Genomic DNA, 20925 nt, shown 5'->3' with positions numbered 1-20925 from the left:
AAAAAATCATAATTGATTAATTTCATTAAGGGTGACATCCTTGAAAATGGAGTAATCATCTATAGGGGTGTCAAAGTGTTTTTGGTGCATTTCACACATTGTTGTAGTAATTTAGTCCCTTTCCGCAGCCATTCATTAGAATTATTTGTGTTTCACTCAGTATAGAGACTCATGTTGGTTATTTTGAGTTTTTTAGAACTGGGGTAATGATTGTCAGCTGGTGTCCACTAATATCCCTCTGGGATCGGATGGATGTGGGTGGCGAGTTGGTGGCAGTTCAAGAGCCTGTATGTACGTGCGTGTACAGAGACTTGTGGACAGGAAGGATATTTGTGTGTATCTGGGAGAGTTTGGGAAAGGTGTGGATGATGAGTTGAGTGGGTGCATCGCCCACAGTCATCAGAGCCAGTCACGGTTGCAAATTAACTGGATTAAGGAGCTGGACTGCACTTAACTGGGAATTGCAGAGTAGCAGTTTACTACGTCATTGGGCCACAGTGGATTCTCGAAATCTCGCATGTGTGGTGTTTTTCAGCATATTTACTCATACCAAGAGAAACGGTGGTTGGATAAATTTAGAAATTAACAGCTGAATTTGTATGGATTGAAAGATATCGGGTGTGTTATATTCATAACAAAAGGATGGATAGGTGGAAAGTTCGATTAAGAGACTAATGCGTTTTAAGCCAGTTGTCAAGCTATCGGTCGGCATAAGAGGTCAGGTCGCAAATAATGTGCAAGCAAGGTCCTGTAGGTATCTCACAGTGAGGGTTCGCGCCGCCACCTCCTGTTTATCCAAACCGACAGCTGCTCAGCACCGGAGCTGCTGAGGACCACAGGAGCTCTGGAGCAGCACCAGTGTGCCCCGAGAGCCCTAATTAACAAAAAGATCATGTTTCGTAGAGCGACATGCCCCACCCAACCCAAACATCAGCTTTTCGGTGCCCCCCCCTTTGTCGCTCTGCAGCCACGCCATCCCGGTAGTGGCCCGTGGACCACTTAAGGTTTGTCGCGTTCGCTGATCCGACGGCGAGATCCAGTTGCCAAGGCAACAGTGGAGACGGTAGCTGCTGAGACTTAGTGGGAGAGGGGCTACCAAGGAAGCAAAGCCTGGTGGGGGGCTATAAATAGAATCCACCGAAAAGTGCCTGGTTCTCCGGTTCTCCGGTTCTCCTCCCCCACTCCCTCACCCTTTCCCCCGCCCTCCACCCATCCACCCTTTCCAGCTCTATGTTAGAGAAGGATATGAGACGTGCAATAGAACGACATTCCAGTCCTTTGTATTGACCCCACAGGCAAAGGAATCTCTCACTCCCAGATGATTTACTGCTAGAATCCGCATCCAGCATGGTACTGGGTGCGATGCGAAGAAGCCACGGTGAAGTTCATCACACTTAACTGTGTGATAATGTACAGTATGATATCAAACCAACCCAGCCTGCGTCAAATATTTCAGACCTTGTGTAGTATGATATTGTAATAAATTAAGACCACACATTTGTGCCTCAAAATATAGCAGTATCTTTTAACGACGATGAGATGCCAAGATACCACTGACAGATTATAAACAATAAATTCAAATCAAATCAAATCAACCCATGTACAGTAAACTTCCCGCTGGACATAACTTTACTGGGACCACTGTCATGCCGTACAGTTATATAACAAATGCATCTTCTGTGTGTGTTTCCCAGCCAGACAGTCTGGTGGGGTCATTAGTTTGGAGGGCCGTGTGCTCATATGTGTGTATGGTGTGCCCTTGTCCCCTTGGGACTGTGATGTCAGACTGGTAGCCCCAGCTCGCTGATGTGACAGACAGGAAGTGGCAGCAAGCCGCTTCAAGCCAGTCAACCCCATCACCTGGCAAGCCTTCCTACCTGCCCACCCCATCTCATCGCTCTGCCTTTCCTCACGCCTGTAACCTAAAACATGTCCCACATGCCTGCCGGCCTGCCCAATGGACAAGGCTCTACCTCACCTGCCTAAATGTCAGACTAACTATTTAGCAAATACAGTGTCGTTCAAGTTGGAGTTGTTTTTCTGACATGAAAAAGGAAAAGGATTCAGAGGAGAAGAAGAAGTTATTGTTAGTTTAGTTAGTTATGCTACGAGGTATTTTGAGTAGTGGTTTGCTAAAGTCAGTTGAATGCCTGTTCCTAATGAAAAAATAGAAGTAGGGAGTATTATCAGTCAAAATCCAGGCATTTGTTAATTTGTTTCTCTACAGCTCTGATATACTTTGGACCTTTTGTTTTCACCAACTAGTCGCTTCGCCTTTCAGACCGCCCATCAACTAGTCAGGTATCCCTTATTACGACCGCTTCTACTAACGGACTATCATGCACCGATGCCGACTGTAAGTGCTGCCGTGGGCTTGTGTGTTATTTGGCGTGCCTCCCTTACTTCACTCCAGTGACTTTCACTTCCAAGACGGCAGAAACGACGCAAAAGAACAACTTTTTCAGCGCCCTGTCAGAGCCGAGAGCACGTCTGGTCCGATAAGAGCGGACGGGAACCGCTTTGGCCTTTAGCTTTGCACCGCCTGTCCTCATGTCCTGTCTCATCCGCTCCTGTCCTGTCCTCCTCTGACGCTGTCTGGAGGTGATGTGTGTCTCCTAGACAACATACTCTCCACACACACACACACACACACACACACACACACACACACACACACACACACACACACACACACACACACACACACACACACACACACACAGAAAATTATTTAAAAACAACAGCAGAACAATCTCATTTGTCTCCTCCCGCTCCTCGTTTATTTGATTGTTTTACTCGTGAATTACAAGGAATAAACCCCTCTTCTTTCCTTCTTGCCTCGCTTGATTACTTCCTTCTTCCCTTACTTCTTTCTTTACTCACTCACCGACGTCCTTCCTTCTTGCCTTCCTTCCTTACTTCTTTCCTTAATGACTTCCTTCCTTCCACCCTTATTCCCCTCCTTCCTTCCTTCCTTCCTTCCTTCCTTCCTTCCTCGCAGCCTTGTCTTGTCGTCTTCCCTCCTTTGTCAGGTGTCCCATATGATGTGACGCCCATCTCTCATCCTTCCGTCCCCTCCTCTGTTCATCCTTGCCCCCCTATCCGCCCTCCCCCGCTTCCTTTACCCTTGCCTCTACCACCCCCCGCCCCTCCTCGCCAGCCTGTGGACAGTCGCCGGGTCTGCCAACGTTCAGCCTTCAGTCTAAACTGACAGCCACGGGAACACTCGGGCCCCCCGGATGTTTTGACTCGCACTGGACAGACAGCCACACACAGAGACGACGGACGTGGATCGGCCTGGGACAGCAGCAAAATAAATTTTCATCCCCTTCAACCTTTCCCCCAAAGACGCGCGCTGAGGTGCCCTCGGATGACCTTCTCCGCCGTCTAATTATATAAGCCGTCGCTCTGACCTATTTGTTGTCAGCGCGTAAAAATATGGTGAATGGCAGTCAGGAAATGAAATGGTTCGCGAACGGCACACCTCAAATGTGCTTTCGGCAACGTTAAGTACGCATTGGAACTGAGGACGGCACGTGGTGCATGTCGGTCGGGTTTGTAAGCCGTCCAGGAGGAAGCTCTAGTACAGATGTTTGATTTAAATCGGCACATTGTCATTAGCCCTACAGCGGTAAATTGTTTCTCTATGTGTGTGTGTCTGTGTGTGTGTGTGTGTGTGTGTGTGTGTGTGTGTGTGTGTGTGTGTGTGTGTGTGTGTGTGTGTGTGTGTGTGTGTGTGTGTGTGTGTGTGTGTGTGTGTGTGTGTGCACTCTTTAGAGCGCAGGTCCCTTTCAGCAAAGGCAGCAGAATGTGACCTGCAGTCAGTGTCAGAATGTCATATACTGTACGCTATAATGTATAGTATATGCTGAATGGGTAAATGCTGCCTGCATTGCAGCATGAAGTAACGGTGTGTGTGTGGTTTGTGTAGGTAAGCATATGTGGGTTTGGACATTTGTTGAAAGCTGCATGTGTTTATGAGTTTTCTCTACAAGGCATCATTTGTATTATGTTAATTGTTTGAATGCAATGTATATGGATCTCCTTTTTTTTCCCTGTGTGTGTGATTTGCTCTCATACTGAATAGCGGTGGCCGCTTCCCTCTGTGTGTCTCCGTGATGAGATGTGTGCTGACAGAGAAACAAGAGACCCTCCACTGGAGGCCTGGCCTCTCGTCCCTCTTGCTTCCCCTGATCTCTCACAAATCGTTCGTCATCTCGTCGCCCCCCCTCTCCTTGCATTCCCGCATACCACGCTTCCAGGTTTGAATGGACATAAAAATGGTCAAACTCTTGCGCTGGCGATGACTCTGGCGTACAGATTGACAGATTTATTTATTAAAATTCTCTATTATTGGCACAGCATTACATTCCTTCCACACCATCCATCAGTACTTGCAACTATACTCTCCACCCCAAATGGTCTCATTCATAAAATTCACTTCACTTGAGCAGCTCTCCCATTGCCACAGACGGCAACTGCTCCACTTTGGCCCCATCGCCTTGTGAATTCCTTCCAGCTTCGCCTTATACTGTTAAGTCTTTTCCTCCATCTCACTCTTCCCAGCCCGCTGTTTTTCCCTTATCTCAGGGGTACAGCAGGGTGCCTGTAGCGAAAACAGAACCCATGTCCATTCAGCATCCATTGACCACCCTTGTTTGCTTCAACTGGAGACAGAGAGAGAGAGAGATACTACATCTTCAGCTCAAACCACTTAAATACATTGCCTCTCTGAACCAAAAAACTGCTGTAAATACCGCTGTCAACCTAATATCATTTTTGGTCATATTTGTGAAACAAATATAGACCAACCCATAGACCAGCCCAACCACCAGCAACGTATGTGATTGGCCCAGGGCAGATCTGATTAGAATCGACAAGATTCGGCTGGGCTCAGCCGTCAGAGGGAGAGAGGGATGGTTAAAGAGGGTTAAAGAACCACAGATTGAGGGATAAGGAAAGGGATAAGAACATGAAGAGAGAGCTTTTCAACAGAACAGAAGGAATATGGTTGAAAATGGAGGGAACTTGGGGTTAAACTGAGGAGCCAATTCACAAAGAATGGATTGCAACTGCTGACGGCACCATGAATTGCGCATTACTTGCAACCGCTATCTGCCCCGTCTCAGGTCCGATTTACCAAAGATGAAACACGGCCGTGAAGTTTTGCAGCTGAGGGCATTTGCCCTTGTTTTTTTGCGTCTGATTGCAGTTATCCAAGTGGCAAATGGCAGAGAGGAGGAGAACAAATACATTTTCAGACCGCGAGCTACAAGTCCTGACTGACGAGGTGCAGAGGCATTCCTCAAAACCTCAGGCAAGGAATTTAAACGTGACAGAGAGAAACCGTATTTGGGATTTAATATCCCCATCTGTCAGTGCTGTTGGTATTTTGAAACGCACACCTTCTGACTGTATAAGAAGATGTCATGATTTGAAGCGGAGGAAAAAATAAAAAATATCACAATGCCTCACAAGCTTCTCAGACGGGACACCCCTTATAAATGTGGTTTAGCTACCACCGACTCTCTGAAGACGCTGATAATTTTCACTCTAACTGCTTGTGGCTATTAGCGCAGGTGTTTGTGAATTGGGCTTTTTTTGCAATGAGGCTCCTTTGCCTAGAAAGGGACTCATTTTGAGGCAAATGTATGCATATTACCGAATTGAAATACGTGCAAATAGCACCGGAGCACCGAGACACTATTTGCTTGGCAGCACAGTTATGGGTGCATTTCACCCTTTGTGGGTGCTTTGAGAATTACAGTCTCATCTTTTCTTATTTATACTGGTTTAACGGCCCAAGAAGCCGTGTAATCCTTTTGTGAATTCGCCTGTGATCATTGTTTGCCAGAGTTGGATTCCATTGCTTTAGAGGGTTAATTTAGCATCTGTGTGCATATGTGTGTATTTGCTCCATATTCGTGTGTGTATGCCCATGCATGCAGCCGTCAGTGTTGCTGAGCCAGACAGAATGAGAGGAATAGAAAAGTGAGGAGCCTTACTCACTCCACCACAGAAGGCGGGGACTGTTAACCAGCAGCCAATCAGAGGCCACAATGCTGCCACATGACCAGACCCATAATCAGCGAGTGAGAAAGAGAAAGAGAGGGAGGTAGGGGGGATAGAAAGAGGGAGTGAACTAAAGAGAGGGAGAGAGAACTGCACATCCAATTCACTGCCTGCGCTTCTCTCTGAGCTGAGAGCAGGTGCACCCTCTTGAAGAAGCTACTACACACACACACACACACACACACACACACACACACACACACACACACACACACACACACACACACACACACACATACCTGTGTGCCTGAATCAAGGAAAGAACAGAGGAAAACAGCCACGAAGAGGAGCAAGGAGAGAGAGAATAGGAGCAGAAAGCAGCCAGGTACAAAGGAAAAAGGGACCCAAGACAGACTAAGGAGGAGGAGCTTTCTTCTCCATGTCTTCTCTCTCCGACCAGCAGGCTGGCTCTCCTTTCTCAGAGTACAGCGAGCTGTGCAAGATGTCCGTGCCCCCCCTGTCACCTGCCATGGCAGCCCAGCACTGGGACTGGCAGCACGGAGCTGGCCTGGACGTAGACGCCCCCCCGAGGGCCCTGCTGGTAGGCGGAGTGCCCGCTGCGCTCACAGACGAGGACAAGCTGTGCTTCTTTGAGAGACCGAGCGGCGGCGCCGCAGACATAGAGCTGAAGTCGCACGGTATGGGTGGCCGCATCCGTGGCAGCACCTCAATGGCCAATACCTCGCTGGGTAGCGCAGGGGAGAGCCCTGACAGCCCCCTGTCCTCTTCTCCGTCTCCCTCCCCGGCCTCCCCAGGCAGGCTGCCCTCCTCTATGGGCGGCAGGGGAGTCCCGTTGCCCCCTGTTCCAGGGTCCCCGGAGAGGCATACAGATCCACCATCACCTGCCAGTCCCACGCAACTGTGTTTCCCAACCGGGGCATCTCTGATGGGGACTTCTCCGACAGTGGGAATCTCTCCCACTCAAGCTTGGAACAGCTCCAGTTTTGCCGGCATTGGCCCCAAGGTGGCTGTGCCTCAGGTGCCTCCTACCTACTGCGGCATGGAGGTCATCGGTAGCACCTGTTTGGAGAAGCCGGAGGAGGTTGTGGCTGGAGCGGGGGCTGGTCTGGGAGCCCGACAGGTGGCCGAGGGCTCCTCGGCAGATGAGAGTGAAGAGGAGTATGGGGAGATCGAGGAGGAAGAAGAGTTGCGGCCATTCATCGGCCGCGCCGAGAAACAGAGGAAGGTCATGCGGCGTGCCATGTCTGAATGCTCACACCTGTCGGTGCCATCAAGCCTGGAGCTGCCCGACAAGTACCCGGGCGGAGAAGGGGCTGGACTGGACAAACTTGCCTCGCCCCTCGGGGGCCCCCGCCGCTCGCCTCACTCCGTGATGAAGCGCTCTCTCACCGTGGCCGAGGACCAGCCCCCCACCCCACCCCCAATCCTCTCAGCAGCTGGGGCCACGCACAGCGATCTGCGGCAGGACCCACCCGAACCGTGCCTGAGCCTCTCACCCTTACCGCCCTTCCCGCCGCTGATAGATGGAGACGGGAACTTCCCTATCACACCGCTAGGGGACCCAGAGGGGGAGAGGGTGCACGATGGCTTCATGCTGCCCGTCCCACTTAGCCCTAGGGGCTTCAGCGGCCCGGGCGCAGACTCCACTTTGGAGTTTGGAAACGTTGCACCAGGCACCGTCCTCGACAAGAAATCGGACATGGACTTTGGCGCCGGAGTTGCCACCATAACTGAAGTAGGAGGGATAATGGACCCTGTGCCTGGCTGGTGCCCCAACACAAACCCTTTCACCACAATGGATGGTAGGTGTGGGTCCCTCCAGACAGCGCATGTTTGTGTGTAGTTTGACCCTCCAACTAGTCCAAATCTGTCCTGGTAGTGTGTATTTGGCAATCAACGGAACATATTTAAATGTTTTTCTCTCTTTTTAACTACATATACGACATTAACATTTCTTTACCCATTCCTGTTTCCCCCTGTGTAATGGGTGTAATGTGTATGAGTAAGGACATTGTTTGTTTCTATTTCATATTAAGTGTTTTGTATCAGGCATGGTGGTAAGAGGGCTGACTACTAGCTGAGTGACGCTGTATAAGACGAGAGAGAAGAAAAGGAGCAATTCCTGTGGGCTACTTGACAGAATCTGTCTCGTTGGGCTGGTCCAGCGCTGTGTTAGAGTGTGTGTGTGTGTGTGTGTGTGTGTGTGTGTGTGTGTGTGTGTGTGTGTGTGTGTGTGTGTGTGTGTGTGTGTGTGTGTGCGTCTGCGTGTGTGTGTGTGTGCGTCTGCGTCTGCGTGCGTGCAAGAGCGTATGCTTGTCTTTGCATGTTGCAATCTGCATATGTATGTGTGGGCTTTCTTTTTAGATGTCGCTCTGTGTGTTTATGCATACTATCGCTGTGGTGGTTGGCTATCAGCTGACAAAACTACCTCCTTTTACACAACCTATTTTTTTCTCTTCCTCCCTTCCTTTTTCTTTGAGTTTCATCTGTTGTTTCTCCCGTTGTTCTGTTAGTTGTCCGTTCAGTCTCAAAATCCCCCCAAAAAATCAAAAAGCCATTTCCTGTCTCTCTCTCTCTCTCTCTCTCGCTCTCTCGCTCTTTCCCCCAAATGCCTTTCTCATTATATTCTTGACTGAGACAGGTAGAGCCGAGATGGCAGTAGCCACAACGTGATTGTGTTGAACAATGGCCCTGACGGGAAAGTGCCAACCCCCAGTTACGATTCTCCATGCTTGTCTTTATTTGTTATTATTTTCATCTTCTCTTTCTTTCTCTCTCTCTCTCTCTCTCTCTCTCTCTCTCTCTCTCTCTCTGACTGTCTCTCCCTTCCCCCATTTTCTCTCTATCCCTCTGTCTCTCTCTGCCTGCCAGCCTCTGTTATTATCACCCTGTGTTACAAAACAGCGTGTGCCGAAGACCGTCGGCCTGACCACTGGAGTGTTAAAGGGGCAGCAATCTCTCACTCTCTCTCTTTCCCTCCCTCTCTCTCTCTTTTTCTCTCTCTCTCTCCTTCCCTCTCTCCCTCACCACATACTGTGCCTCGCCCACTAGAGCGCTGAACAGCAGCATGCCACAACACTCCGGCAGCCGGACACACTTGTCGGCATGCCCCTGTCTGTGTGTGTGTGTGTGTGTGTGTGTGTGTGTGTGTGTGTGTGTGTGTGTGTGTGTGTGTGTGTGTGTGTGTGTGTGTGTGTGTGTGTGTGTGTGTGTGTGTGTGTGTGTGTGTGTGTGTGGAAGCCCGCCAGCAGGAGGGCACATGCATCTCATTACACCCATCAAGGTCACATCGAGGCTTGAGGCCGTGTTTGGGGATGATTTGTAGAGTACGCTCCTGCTCAAGCCTGTACAAGCTATACACTCACACGTGGACACCATACACAACTGCCTTCGTCCCTCCAGAGAGGCTAAGAAGAAATTCTCACCGACACATCTTTTGGGGGTCACTGTGGCGAGTACAATCCAATTTACCTTTTGTTTCATTATTAAACGCCAATCAATCCATCCACTGATGTCCATGCTTGTACCCAGCACTCTCAGCAGTGAGTCTATCCATTCATCCATACACCCATCCTTGCATATAATCCAGGCTCTCTCTCTCTCTCTCTCTCTCTCTCGCACTCTCTCTCTCCCCCTCTCCATCCATAATGATCCGTGCATCCATCGAACTATCCTCACTTATCACTACCTCCCTCCACCTGTTGTTATCCATACTGCTCCCTCCATGCAGGCCACCATCCATCCATCCATCCATCCATCCTTCTACCCATTCTTTCAGTTTGGAAAAGGTTTAACCTACACTCGAAGAAGCAGATAACTGTAATAAATAAATGGTTTTCCCAGCAGTAGCTCACTGCTGCCGTTGTAAATGTGGTCCCTGGGTGAAGGGGTGGGGGGAGGTGGGGTCTAGTGGAAACATTTGGTTTGTGCTAACACTGGACTGAGCTCTGCCACGCTGTATGTGCGTGCGTGCGTGCGTGCGTGCGTGCGTGCGTGGAAAGATGCGGCCTGTAGATAGCTGAACACTGAAGAGATTATAGGCTGTATGTTTTATGGTGACGGTGCATAAAAGACAGTTTGCGCTCCCGTGTCTGCAGATGCGTGTGTGGCTTTCGTGCCTAAGTGCGCTGCTATGTGGATGTGGGAAGATGCGATCATCAAAACCTTCCTAAACAAGTGTGAATCCATTTTTTTCCACTACAGTACAGTCCTGTCAGGACTGTACTGTCACTTACTGGTCAACCCAACAATGTTTTTTCCCTTCTTTTTCCGGCGGTTCTGTCTTACTGAAAATGCTTATCAAAACTTTACAGCTCTCCGTTAAGATGTTAAAGGATGAGTTTAAAGTAACTAGATTTAAGTAAGTATATTATATTGGAGGTTTAAATTTGTGTCGCTGTATTGATTTTACTTCCATGGATTGTGCCATAAGTAAATCACGCACAGCACTCAAATGCAAAGGTTTCAGATAAATGAGGTTCTTTGGTAGTGTACTGCAGATTCTTAATCCGGTCTTTGCTTGCCATCATTTCCTTCCTCTGTATCTGGGCCCACTGTCGGTATGAAGCTTACACTGACCAAATGCTAGAGAGCAAACTGTAAGGTCTCAAATGTTGCAGGATATTTTCTTTTTTTATCTTCGATAGAAAAACATTGTTAAGGCTAACAAGCTCTCTCTCTCTTTTCTCTCTGTCTCTCCCTCTCTCTCCTTCGCCGTACCAATGAGTCGTGGAGGACAGGGTTATGGAATACCGACTCTTCAAGGGGCCATTTAATGTAATCCCCTCAAGGAGCAGAAACATACAAGGCTTTGTAAATGAGCCTTCCAGGGTTTATTGTTCCAAACGCCAGTGGATTCCAATTTGGCCTGTCTAGTTCCTGAGTTCCTGACGGAACATAAAAGACTATTCTAATAAAAGTGCCCTCTTTAGGAAATCTGACTGTGGGGAAAAAAAACTGACACTCGTCAGTTTCTTGCTCTATATGTAATAAATGCAATTCAAGTGCGCCTTTTTTTCCGACGATGGCTTTACAAAATTCAGACATGCTTTTTTATGTAAGATGATAATCACAAGAGACAAATGAAATCTATTTTATAAGAGGAATAGAGTTACAATATATTACCATTTTAAAAGGACACGGGGGAGGGAAATGAATAGCTCTTCAAATTGTTTTGCCTATTCCATAGTCATTACAGCGGGCCCTGACGCTGAGCATTGTGGCGTAATTGAACTGTAAGTGTCATTATGCCACTGAAGCCTTGAAATGAATTGGCTCACTGCAGCCAGCCAGTTCACCCACAGCACTACAGGAAACCACAGCTGAAAGATGCTATGAATTTCCAGTCTAATCCCGCATTAGCCAATCATGGTGAAAGCCACACTGTTTGCGAGGGCCGTTGCCTTGGAGATCAAGACCTCACCGCTGGCCTCATCTGTTTGAGCCCCTCTCCACACACTATCTGTCTGGATAATAAATCAGCACATCCCCCGCCCCCAAACCCTAGCTCCAAGAACAGCCCGGATACCATGATGGATGCTCCCAATCAAATGCTGTCATTCAATAATTCATGCCCCTTCATTCGCCTGGAGGTGTATCAACACAGGCCGTCGATCTGCATCTGGGCCCGTTGCCGGCTGGTTGAGGCATTTGGAATCAGACTGAGGCTTTTCTGTGATTGTGATTGTCGTATCCTATTCCTAGTCTCCGGCGGTTGTGCCGCATCACCCCTGCTAGGTTTTAATTACCTGGCAAATGGATGTTGAAAAATCCCCCCTGCCAAAGCTTTTTTGTCTGTTAGGCTGAAAGACAACGGGGAGGGGCAGAGAGAGAGAGAGGGATAAAATGGGAAACATTGTGATTGTGTGGTTTCGTCTACCTTTTTCTGTTCCCTGTGGTCACAGGTCGGCGTTCCTGTTGTTATGCAATCAGTATCTTGGCTCACAACCTACTTTCCAGTCTGCCCCCCAATTCTACTAAACAAATTCCTCTCTCTGGCTAACTCTTGTCTACCTTTCTCTCTTTCCTCCCTTTCTCTTATCTCTTGCCCGTCGCATATTGCTTTGCCCTTTATTTTTTCTTTCTGTCTTTTCCTTCTTTTCATGTCTTTGCCTCTTTCTCTTTCTTACTCCCTTCTTGCTGTCTCTCTCTCTGTCGCTCTCTTTTACTGGCTCTCTGTCCAGCCGTTCTAAATATTCTATTTACGGCTGTACCCAGCTCTGAATTTTGTTAGTGGAACAAAACCGTGCGTAATGGGGACACTTTCTTCATGCCTCTGTCACTGATCGCCCCCTCTCCGTGTGTTGTGCGCAGATAATAAAGCAGTGTTAATTCTGCTCTAAGCTTTGTTTTTGTTTTTCTCTTACATTTTTTTTTTCTCCAAAAGAACCGATAAGAGTACCGTTAAAGTACCGGATCAATAAGCAGTAACGGTAAGAGTAGTTAAAATGTTTACGATTCCCATCCCTACCAGTCTGCCCCGTTCCTCTGTGCCCCGCCCCGTCACTGTTTTTAGTTGTTTTATTTGGAGTAACGGGGCACGGTGATTGGGGCGCATGGAGAGCCGCGTTTGATTCACACATATAAATATATATATATGATTCTCCTTAGTTATAATTCCTCATTGAAATGTTACCACTGTGCATTTTGTAAGTGTGGCGGACAAAGGGGCGTGGCCAAGCACCGGCTGCGGACGCCCAATCAGCGTCCACGCGGATCAGATCAGCTTGGTGGCCACGGGAAAGGGAACCGTGCTGTGGTCCGCAGCCGGTGCTGGGCCACGCCCCTTTGTCCACCACAGTAAGCTTCCATCTTATCCTGTTGTAATGCACACTGACGGAAACAAAAAAAAAAGAATGACTGCTCGACTTGAAGAATCTCTTTGGACTGACGGGTTTCCGACTAATGATTCGACTCGTCGACTTTCAGGGGGCAGCCCTGCTTCTAATCAGTGCTACCCACTGTGGAGAGAGAGCACTGCCATCTCTCGCTCTCTCTCTCTCTCGCTCTCTCTCTCTCTCTCGCTCTCTCTCTCTCGCCCTCTCCCTCTCTTTCACCTGTCTTCCTCTTTTCTCATTATTTACCTTTAGGTTTCTGTCTTCCCCTTCCACAATCCAACTTGTCCTCTGCCACATCCCTCCTTTCCCTCGCTTATTTTGGGGATGAAAACACCAGGCGCTGTAGCTGGGGTCTGATTCAGTGGGCTTTTCATGTACAGATGCAGACGCCTAGAATTGCCGGCTGGTCCGTGACAGGCTAGTGACAGGTCCGTGTTTATGTATGGAGTGAATGGTTATTGGGGACGGCAATTCTGAGTGGCTGGTACTGTGCGTGTCGGGATTCAAACCTGCTAGAGGGAGCAGGTCATGAGTGCGCAAACCTGGATGACCTACCTCTGGCAGAGCAGAGAGTATTTGCCAAACAATGAGTAATTGTCGCGTGGAGATGGAGTGATGTAAGCTAAACGATACTTTTTTATGTCATCTTTACAGGTGATTTTACGGTGCAGTACATACGCTTCTCCTATCAAGTCATTAGGTTAGTTAAAAGCAGACATTCCTGTTGCAGAGTCAGACCAACATGGAATCGGTAGAGTCTCTGTCCTTGCCTTGACGTACGCCCTGAGGAGCTGGGAGTTCTATCTCTGACGGTGACCAGCGCAACATCATCATTAGTTTACTACAACTACTTCACGACTGGAAGAGATGCATTTTCATGAAGTCATGGAGCACAGTGGTCTGAAGATCAATAAGTTCAAGAAGTTGACGTGTCACGTCGAGCACTTTGGTAGCGCTTCCGGGCCGTACATTTGTGGCTACCAAGACTTCCATGTCTTAAAATGGGGAGTCATCTTTATCTTAAAAAAACTGCTTAAAAACATTTTCAAGCAGTCATCCAGCACCAGACAAAGGAGGTCTAAACATGAAAACATCATTGGTGGATATTCTGTACTATATATTTATACGACTGTGTGCCAAATTCCCAGTTTGGTTGACATGTTTTAAACGCGTTTGTTAAAGGCTTCTCACTTTCCTTCTCTGTCTCTCTCCCTCTCTCTCTCTCTCTCCCTCTCTCTCTCTCTCTCACTTCAGTGAAGTCAGAGGACATGGACAAAGTGGACAAGGAGGAGAAGCAGGAGGATAATGTTAAGAAGCCAGACCAGTTTGACCCCCTGGACAAAGCAGAGAGCAAGACTGAGAAGGCTAGGGAGACGAGCGGAGAGGCGTCAGCGGCGCCAGTGCAGAAGGAGATGGAGACGCAGAAGGAGAAAGAGAAAGAGGAAGAAAAACCCAAAGGAGCAGAGACAAAGAAAGGGAGTGAGCCGGAAGCGGAGAGGGAAAAGAAGGTGGAGCCCCTGGTGAAGGTAACGGTAGCTGAACCAACTGACAGCACAGAGAAAACAGTGGGCCAAACTCAGCAGACGGACAAAACAGACAAAATGGTAGAAAAGACGGAGGGGAAAGGCGAGAAGACGGAGCAGCTGACAACGTCAGACACGGACAAAGAAGAGAAGGTCGACAAAGTAGAGAAGAACAACGCAGAGAAAGTTGAGAAAGTAGAAACGGTCCAAAACACTGAAGTGGCAGCGAAGGCGGAGACGAGAGAAGCCAAAGAGAAGGATGTCGCAAAAGAGGAGGAGAGCTCGGCGAAGCAGCCCACACCTGTCAAGCTGTACCCTGGCTCGGACACGGCAGAGAAGCCGGGCGACGGAGAGACAAAGGACACGGTGGAAAAGGGAGAGACCAAGACGGACGAGGTCAAAGCCAAAAAGACTGTTGTGGTGGAGTTTGCGGCCGAGAAGCCGGCGGAAAAGAATCAAGTGGAGAGCCAAAAGGTTGAAGAGCCGGGCAAAACAGAGGGAAAGGAAGACACGAAAAAGACCGAGGAGAAAGGGGAGAAGAAGGACAAAGCCGGGAAAACTGACGCAGCCGAGAAGGCCAAGAAACCCGCAGCCAAGCCCTCAGCACCGGGCAAAGACCTGCCCGGCATTGACAAGAAGACCAAGGTAGGTCAGATAGCAAATGCTCCAAGAGCCATGCTAGGAGCCTAGGTCGTTCTTGTATCAAGCAGGAGGCAGGATCAATAGTTATATTCAGACTCAAACACCGACGTGTGTTTAGTGGTTATTGTTGCTATGTGCACACTTGGACCTCCCGAGAAAGAAATCTATGCGTCAAACGGGTTTATTTAAGCAGGTCAAAGACACATGTCGCTCATCTCTGGCCACTCATCTCTCATGCTGCTAACTCCTCAGCTTTACGTATGTATACAGTACATCTAGGAATATGTTTTCATCGTCATTTATTAGCATAATATTACCTGCTAACTCAATGCCTATTTTAATTTTTTAATTTTAGTGTGTTTCCCGGGCTCGACAGTAACCGTTGCCCGGTTGCCCTCGGCAACCAAATTGTTGTCGTCAATTGGCAACCACTTTTGTGGCCTCTGGTTGCCCCCTTTGGCAACCACTTTGTAACATAAAAAGCACACCGCGGTGCCTCTCTCCTGCCGGGCCGCTGACGGTGCTGTCAGCCAAAAACTTCATCACAGTGGACGGCAGCAGAGCAAGGTTATTAGAGCCAAGGATGCAAACAACTCGCTTTTCGCCGAATGTTGCTTATTTCACATCAATTTGGGTCACTTAATGGTGTGAGTTGTCCAAACCGATCCATTTTAGAATTTTTTTACTTTTACTTTTTATCCGTCCGAGGGAACGACTCGTTCTCGACTTTGTGATTTTACGTTAGAAGTAAGCGTGCCGAAAGTGATGCGTTCATTTGAACTCGGAAAACCGTCGGTGAACACCATAAGTATATTTCAGGCCTTTTTTCACTATACATGTGTTTGCATTTACAGTTAACTGAAACTAAACTTAAATATTAAAACTAGGTGTGAAAAAACATTTTAGGTGAAACTAGACAGAAAAAAAAAGAAAACTAACTGTAATGATATTGTGTACTTACAAAACTAACTAAAATTTAATTTGAAATAAACAGGAAATGTCTTTAGTTTTCGTTGAATTTTTCTCATCAATTTGGTCGAATTTGTCAACATATAGCCGTAACAATACAATAACCAGTTCTTATCTATGTAGACAGCATTAATAATGAGCATGGTTCAGACCTCATCTGGTGGAGAGCTACTTGGTACTGTGGTGAGCGTATATGTGGTGTCAGAGAGACAGAGACACAGGCTGTGAGGAGCAGAGGAGTAGTGTTATCACAGCTCTTGCCTTGTGTCTTGACTTGTGTTTCTTCCCCTCTGAAGATTTAAATTCGGTAAAGTAACAGATAAAACACAAACTTACAAAGATTGTCTTTGGTTACTGTAATAAAGCGTTTAAACATTATTTTATGACACATTATTAAGCTGACTTATGACTGCATAGTATCTTAATTACTCAAAGTATAAGATGACGGAAAATGCCAACTGTATTTTCATTTTCGGCAACCGAAAGCTGATGCTTGGTTGCCAGCCTGGCATCCACTTTTAAAAGTTAGTGTCGAGCCCTGGTTTCACTTTCATTTTTTGTATCATTTCAATGCCACTCCTGCTATTTGACCTGGCTGCCGTTATCATACAAGTACCCATTTCCTTTTCTTTTTTTTTTCTTTCTTCGTCCCATCTCCCCCCGCCTCCCCCTTAATTTGCTTGTCCATCTTTCCCATGTTCGTGCGTATGCGGTTTCACCCGGCACAGCCTGCTGCCGGGGCAACCAAAACGAGCGCTACTGCCAAAGCGCGGCCGAGTTCCACGGCCGCCGCCCCCACTAAACGCCCCACTCCCTCCTCCACCACCACCACCACCACCACCACCACCACTTCAGCCTCCCCGAGCAAGAAAACACCTGCGGCCAAGGCGGCGCCCGCCGGCCCTAGGAGGCCCCCCAACACCTCAACCAGCCGCCCCACTTCCTCTGCCGCCACCATCACCACACGTGATGTCAAGCCCAAGGTAAGTGCAGGGCTGGCTGTTCAAGGAGGGGCAATAAGGACAATAAGGACCCCATCCTAAAAGATCAGTCCACTAAAGGATTATTTTCGATTGCCTTCAAAGACCATGAGGGAAGATTATTTCCTTTTTTCCTTTTTATTTATTTATTTATTTATTTTTTGATGGAAGCTTTTGTATGTTACCACTACCATTCTGATCTCTGTCATTTTTCACAAGTTTACAGGAGTAAACTTGTGTAATTAATGGGGTTTGAGTACATTTTGAAGGCAAAGCTTGATTATGTGCCAGATAACATGGTTTTCGAGTGGATAGTTTGGACTTAATTTGTGAAACGGTAGATTGTTTCAGGAAATGTGATTGAGATATTGAGGAAGAAGGAATATTGCCCCTGTGGGATGTTTTCTTAAAGCTCTAAAACATCCACAGAATATGTATCCATACTGGATACATCATATTCTATCAGCCTCTCCCCCGTATCTTTGGAATCTGCCTTACGCCAACTGGAACGTAGTTTTCACATCATTCTTTCAAAAATGTTTCACTGAAAGAAGACGTTCATAATAAATTGATCAAAACTTTGCTCTTTAAACACTCTACATTTTTCATCAAAAAAGGTCCTGAGTTTAACATTAAGGCAGAAAGGAGGGATGGTGGGAAGTGTTGTCCTTTACTCGTTTCAACGAATAGCTACTCATAGCATCGAGGCATTCAAGGCCACCATGCAAAGGTGCCGGCAGACGCTCCCTCAGTCCTCTGCATTATGCCTTCCGTCCTGGTTCTATCAGAGAGAGAAGGTTCATTTCCACGCCAAGGTTTTGATGTATAACATTGTCGATTAACATGAAACCCAATTGAGTGCTAAAGGAAAGGTTGACCCACTGGAAGAGAGGTTTAGTTTTAGTCAATGAAGCCTCGGTCATAGGAGACAGCTTTATGTGTGAAGCACTTATCCCTGGCACTGTCTGTCCTTTTAAGACCAGAGCCCATAAAGAGTCATTCAAGTTGTTGTTTATGGGTGGGTCAATAAAGATACCAGCGCAGTTAAGAAGAATAGTACCCGGTCTGTTTTACCCTCATAACATTCCTTATTTATAATTGAAATTTCCGTTAAAGAGTCTGGCGACAGTCAGGAGGTGCTCGGCCGTGTACTCCTGGGAATCGCTCATTGTCAATTGTGGCGATCAAAGCGTTTTGTGACAGTCAATTTTCTCAGGAGATTCAAAAGCCTGCAAAGCTTGATCAATGTTGCACAATCAGTCTTACACCTCTGTGTCTTCAGCCCTGATGTGGGCCACCTCCATTAGCATTATACCTTTTTTTTGCACGATAGCGTTGTACGTGTTTAAATCCATGAGCCAATATGACCACACATATCTTGGTCTATGGTTGCCATAAGGATTTTGCAACAACTTCCCTGCGATCTACCTTAAACCACTGACTTTAACATCCTGACAGAGTCAGGGAGCTGTGTTGTCAAACAAAGATCATTCGCAGTGAGACATTCTACAATTTTTGTTCTGTTTGTGTGTGAGTGTGAGATAACATACGATGTTGGTCATGGCTGTGGTACGGCATTTTTTTTTTTTTTTTTTTTCGACTCCACCACCCCTACTTCAGCCACCTTGTCTCAGACAAGAACATCTCGAGTAGGAGTAAAACATTTTAGTTTGTGGAATAGAGCCTTGTGGTGATATCATCACTTACCTATGCCAGACCACGCACCTAGTTGAGGACATTAGTGTTCATGCTACAGGTCTCCAGCACGGTGCGTGCTCACCAACACACGTCAGTTCTGCATTAAACAGCTGGTAGGTGGTTTCTCACACTGCTTATCAATAGAGTCGATAGGCCCCGGATGGATTATTTTCACATTTACTGTACATGCCAGTGGAAAATTCATCTGTACCTTATATTGCCCTCTTCTGGTGGTCATTTTAACTACAAGCGCTGTGGCATCAATATACAAACGAAAACGTTTTTAGTTTTCACAAAGCCGAGGTAATGTAGTGAGTCACCTCAGCCTGGCTGTATGTAAATGGCCACATGCTGGGTTTTGGACAAAGAAATATTCTGCTCGGCCCCAAATTAAACATCAAAATAATTTCAACTCAGCCCGTATCAAACAAGCGTTTAGGGGAAAATCTGTTGACCTATATTAACCCAAAACAAAAATGTCTGATTTTGCAAATGAGTGAGATCAGACAACCTATTAAGGCACCACTAACCTACCACAAGTCAGCGTTTCCATTAGAAAAAATTGGTGGCGGTCCACGTGTCCTGGGAGATTTCAATTTCTCTGACAAATGGAAGGGATTCCGGTCAAATATTATCTGTGTTTATTGAGCTTATTTCTATATCGACAAACGTTATTGGTCAGAGGTGAAAGGTCCGCTTTAGATCATCCAAACAGATTGGTTTTCACTTGCAACTTGCCGAGTACAGAAATGAACAGATCTTCAGAATCTTTTATTGAAATGATGGAGTCTATTTCATTTAGACATCGAGGAAATAATATGGAGATAATTGTCGCACTAATTCAAATTGTGCTTACAGGATATTATTTTCACTGGACATTATGAAGTGAGTGATTCAAAATATGTCCGACTTGAACAGATTCTCCCGGTCAAAAACCGGCAATTACCGGATAATAGAAACTGCCACAAGCGTTGTTTGTTTTGTTAATTCAACATACATGCATGGCTTTTCTCTGCCTCCTCCTTATGCCACATCATATCATTATTTTTGCTGCTGCCGTTTTACGCTCATTCAATCGTCATCGTTCACATTTCAGGGAAGGCGCACCATCTTCTCATCTCTAACTCTACCCCGTTCTCTCTCGTGCTCATTTATTTCTACCTTGTCAACACAGGCGCCCATAGAGAAGCGCCCTCTCGTGCCTAAGGCGGCTCCCACCGCCCGATCCACAGCCACCACGACCAGCGCCGTAACCAGAAATGGCAGCGCTACCACGGCCGCCAGTAAAAGCACCACGGCAACGCGTGCAGCGGCTTCCACCCGCCCTGCCCCCAGCCTTGCAGCCAGGAAGCCTCTGGGTACGGCACACACACTCACGCCATGCACATGAAATCATGCTGAAGCCTGTAAACTAAAATAAAAAAGACCCATCAATTTTGGAGTGGTGAATTGCCTTGCATTGGGTATATGAAATGACTTGATTTGAATTCAGAATGAAAGGAAGTCAGAGTCTGTTGACTAACGACAACCAATATGTTGTTTTTAGCCTCTAAGACTGACGGTAAGCCGGGAGAGGAGAAGAAGACCGGCACCTTGAAGACATCCTCAGGTACGCGGAACCATCCCCGCAGCATGCCGCAGACGCAAGCAGCAAAGGACGGGAAATGTGGAGGGATTTTTTTATTTTTTATTTTTTTTACTCAAGCTGATCTCACATTTTTGACTTGAGAACAGCCTGAAAACCTTCTGTGAAACTGTGAGATGTTGTGTCCTCACATAACACGTCGGCCGCAAAGAGATCTCCCATACCCTCGATGCGGTGGGACTGTGATATTTGGCTTGGAAAAGGGTGGAATTGGTATGGAAGGGGTATTTAGGGGTGTAATACTCTCTGACCCGGTGAAGTGTAAAGTCACTGAATTCTATTCTTTCTTGCAGCTGTCTGTTCCGTCTTTTAGAGGAAAACAAATGGCCAGAACAGATTGCGGTCTCTCTGAGATCTCTGCTCTCTGCTTCCGCCTGCCTTCACTCCTCTCCTCCAGCTCCTGTTGCCACACTGACACAGCTTGTGCTCTCTCCTGTAGGAGATTAGTAACTGTTTTGTAAAAGCAGAGCTGTCAGAGGGGCTGAAACTGGTTCTGTCTAACGCAACAGACATCTCACACACACACACGGATTGGAAAGGGGAGCTTTATTTTTCAAAAGATAAGTTAAAAACCTTCACCGCTGTAATCTGTGTCCTGG

The 20925-nt window shown here is 47.2% G+C and overlaps 1 protein-coding gene across 3 annotated transcripts in view; it reads left to right on the top strand.

The window, feature by feature from the left end:
* The window catches only part of LOC307245227 (uncharacterized protein), a 112712-nt gene that overhangs the window by 77715 nt on the left and 14072 nt on the right, over positions 1–20925 (top strand). For all 3 annotated transcript variants that reach the window (XM_080020689.1, XM_080020690.1, XM_080020688.1), the window contains 4 exons: positions 14124–15037; positions 16732–16986; positions 19856–20039; positions 20228–20290. In XM_080020689.1, the coding sequence (XP_079876815.1) occupies positions 14124–15037; positions 16732–16986; positions 19856–20039; positions 20228–20290 (1416 nt within the window). The remainder of the gene's footprint in view (positions 1–14123; positions 15038–16731; positions 16987–19855; positions 20040–20227; positions 20291–20925) is intronic.

The sequence above is a fragment of the Zeus faber genome (assembly GCF_960531495.2).
Source record: "Zeus faber genome assembly, chromosome: 19".
In the NCBI taxonomy this organism is placed as follows: Eukaryota; Metazoa; Chordata; class Actinopteri; order Zeiformes; family Zeidae; genus Zeus; species Zeus faber.
The sequence above is the reverse complement of the archived record's forward strand: the minus strand, read 5'-3'. Positions and strand labels throughout refer to the sequence as shown.